At 40.7% G+C, this 2,925-nt stretch overlaps 1 protein-coding gene across 1 annotated transcript; it reads left to right on the top strand.

Moving 5' to 3' along the window:
* Positions 1-1,389: 1,389 nt before the first annotated feature.
* LOC306696953 (uncharacterized protein) lies at positions 1,390-2,396 on the top strand (the record flags this gene model as incomplete). The annotated part of the gene is made up of 2 exons (XM_079160682.1): positions 1,390-1,646; positions 2,150-2,396. 2 exons carry the CDS (start codon positions 1,390-1,392, stop codon positions 2,394-2,396), a joined length of 504 nt encoding a protein of 167 aa, XP_079016808.1.
* Positions 2,397-2,925: the final 529 nt, after the last annotated feature.

The raw sequence follows: 2,925 nt of genomic DNA, 5'->3' as shown, positions 1-2,925 counted from the left end.
AGTTTCACTTTAAAGAAGTTTGAATATTACAGCTTTATAAGTATCGAGGCCAAAGTACATGCAGAGCATTTAGACATATTTTCATTCATTGGAGTAGTTACACAATCTTTGAGAAGAAAGAGAAGGTGGAAAGGAACATTTTTTTAAATGGAAAATCATATTTAGAACTACCCCCAAACAAATTAATACAATACATGAATCCAGCTACATGTAAATTCATCTTTCAAAGTCAAATGTATAAATGAATATAACTAATAATGTTAAAGCTGATAAAATATTTTTAATTTCAAATAGTGCTTGTTTGTGCACTGTCATGCTGCACACAATCACTTCATGTGAAAATGACCTTATGACTTGTCCACTATGCCGTGTCAAAGAAAAATGTTGCGCAATACTGCAACATTTTATAAGCACAAACTGTCTCATGCTGCAGGCTTACTGCCAGCTGGTAGTTGGAAGTGATGACTACAGTAAGTAAGTTAGAACATGCATTTCCTTACATGGACACAACTTGCTTAAAATCTACTGAAATAGTATTTTGTTCTTTTTGTAAATAATAAGTCTACTGTGTGCATTGGATTAATAATCAGTAAAACAATCTGATATGACTCTAAAAGAAAGTTCTGAAGAGGTTTTGGTCTGTTTGTAATATTGCATGTTATCTGGTAATGAAGTTGATCTGAATGATGGGGAAGATTTGACATCTGTCAACATAATCTAACGACTTCAAAGTAAAATATAACGATTTCCTTCCTGTTATCTGTTTCTGTAGTACCTTGAATATTGTCTAATATCTGTTGTATGCATACAAACTTTAAATGTAGGCTTGACACTGAGCATGCAACTTGGTGGAGAGTGGGTACACTTAAAAACAACACTGGGGATCATGGTGCAGGGTTAAATGGGGTCTCTTGCTTAAATTGAACGGGTATTTGAGCAGACTTGCATGAAATTTACATACATTTCGACTGTCATGACACAGATGAAAGGCAGTTTGCACAAAGGATCCACTAAACAACAAATATCACATATTTCAAACGTATAAAATGAATTCCCAAATCTATCACCATCTTGTTGCCAAACAACTAGCCGATGTTAATATAAAACCGAGGAGGCAGGAACAACCCAGCCGCCTCCCCCAATGTCTGACGACTCACACACCTTCTGCTTCTAAGCCACACTTGTTGGTGCTCAAACCTGGTTGGAGGATTTATTCATGTTTAGGCAGGTCTAAAATTCTCCATCAACAGGTGTTACAGAGATCAACCCATGAACATCGTTGAATACCTCCTGTCTGACACCAGTGTCTCTCTCCATCAGTGTACTGGAAAAAGAAGAAAAGGCCACCTGAAAACCCTAATAAAGAAACAACAAGTGAGTTAAATGATCATGGATGTAAGGAGGTCCCTGGCCCGCATGGTGCTGCTCGGTTTGGGATTTGCGTTCACCTGCATCGGGGCGTACCTTGTGACCCTGCAGACAGAGGACAAGTTCACTTTGAGGGTCATCGCTGCCCACGTCATGGTTGTGTTCGGCATCCTGGTTGTGCTCATCGGAACAATCTGGACCATCTGCCACAGCATGAAGAGCAAGATGTACCAGAGAGGAGGACATGAGCAGCACCTCCGGGTCTACACTATTGACAGGTAACAAAAGGAGAAACCATAATAATAGTGAAAAGAAACTGCTTATTGATTTCGTCACAAAACACAGAAATACAAAGCCACTGGCAAAGTAAATAAATAAATAAAGAATGATAGGAAAAGAATTTAAAAAGAGTTTTAAAAAAAAGAATCAGAGCAAAAACATAAAGAATGTTAAGGTTGATTTAAAAAAAAAAGAAAGCATTTTTTTTTCCTTCTATGTAATCAAATTACTGTTGCAAAATAATAAAGTACTGAAGTAACTCTTCCTCTCCAGAAGAATAGAGACTTTGTGCACCAAAGGAAAATGTTTTGGAATCAAAAGTCAATACAAATAGAATTTCTCACATACTGTTTGTTCATTAGGTATCCCAAATCTCTTTTCAACTATTATTCTATTTCTAGGCTGTGTTTCTAACATTTGGCCAGGGACGAGGGCGAGGTTGATCAATAAGCATTGTCCCAGTAAAATAAAACTATATGTATGTATGTATGTTCCTCTGCAGACCGAGCTCCTTCCCTCCATCGTACGAGGAGTCCCAGGGCCGCCAGCAGAGTCCTGATACAGCCCCTGAGTTTGAGGTCGTGATTGATGGGGTTGATGGGCTTGATGGGGTGGATGTGGCGATGCGCCTCGCTCCTCCTCTGTACAGCCAGGACAGCTCGGACGCCCCAGACTGCACGTGGAGCTGGGAGCAGCCTCCTCGGTACAGTCAGGTGGAGCGCGTTCAGCAGGGAGCGGTGGATGCATGAGGAGCGGAGGGGGGGGGGGGGGCCTTGTCGGGACACTGAAGGGAGGAAATGTTTCTGCTGAACTGGATGAGCGAGTAAAGCAGGAATGGCGATCGTAGGACAGAAAGTTCCAGAAGAACGGGAGATGCCTTTTAAATATGGTTGTACTGCTTGGCTGCTAAATGATGGACCACAGAGACTGGCTGACATCGGTCTTACCCTGGCCTCTCTGTGCTGACCCCGCAGTACGTTAAGGGGTCTTAACAGAGGTTGAACTGTGGTTTTGTGTTGATGTTGCTCAAATGGTTTTGGTCTTTGACTCCGGGTGAGCTTCACATTTGAGTTGCATGCTTAGCGGTGTGACAAATAACCGAGGACAGCATTAATCCATATGGATGCATAGATGTCTGAATTGACAGTCAGCAATTATTTTTAACCGCACTGTAGCGCCAATTTGTACACTATTAAATGATTGCAAGTGTAACAGTTTGAATTGGAGTTAATGATGCTAACCCTGTTCTAGGGTCATTTGTATTATTTAAATCAAAAA

The sequence above is a fragment of the Pholis gunnellus genome (genome assembly GCF_910591455.1).
Source record: "Pholis gunnellus genome assembly, chromosome: 6".
In the NCBI taxonomy this organism is placed as follows: Eukaryota; Metazoa; Chordata; class Actinopteri; order Perciformes; family Pholidae; genus Pholis; species Pholis gunnellus.
The sequence above is the reverse complement of the archived record's forward strand: the minus strand, read 5'-3'. Positions and strand labels throughout refer to the sequence as shown.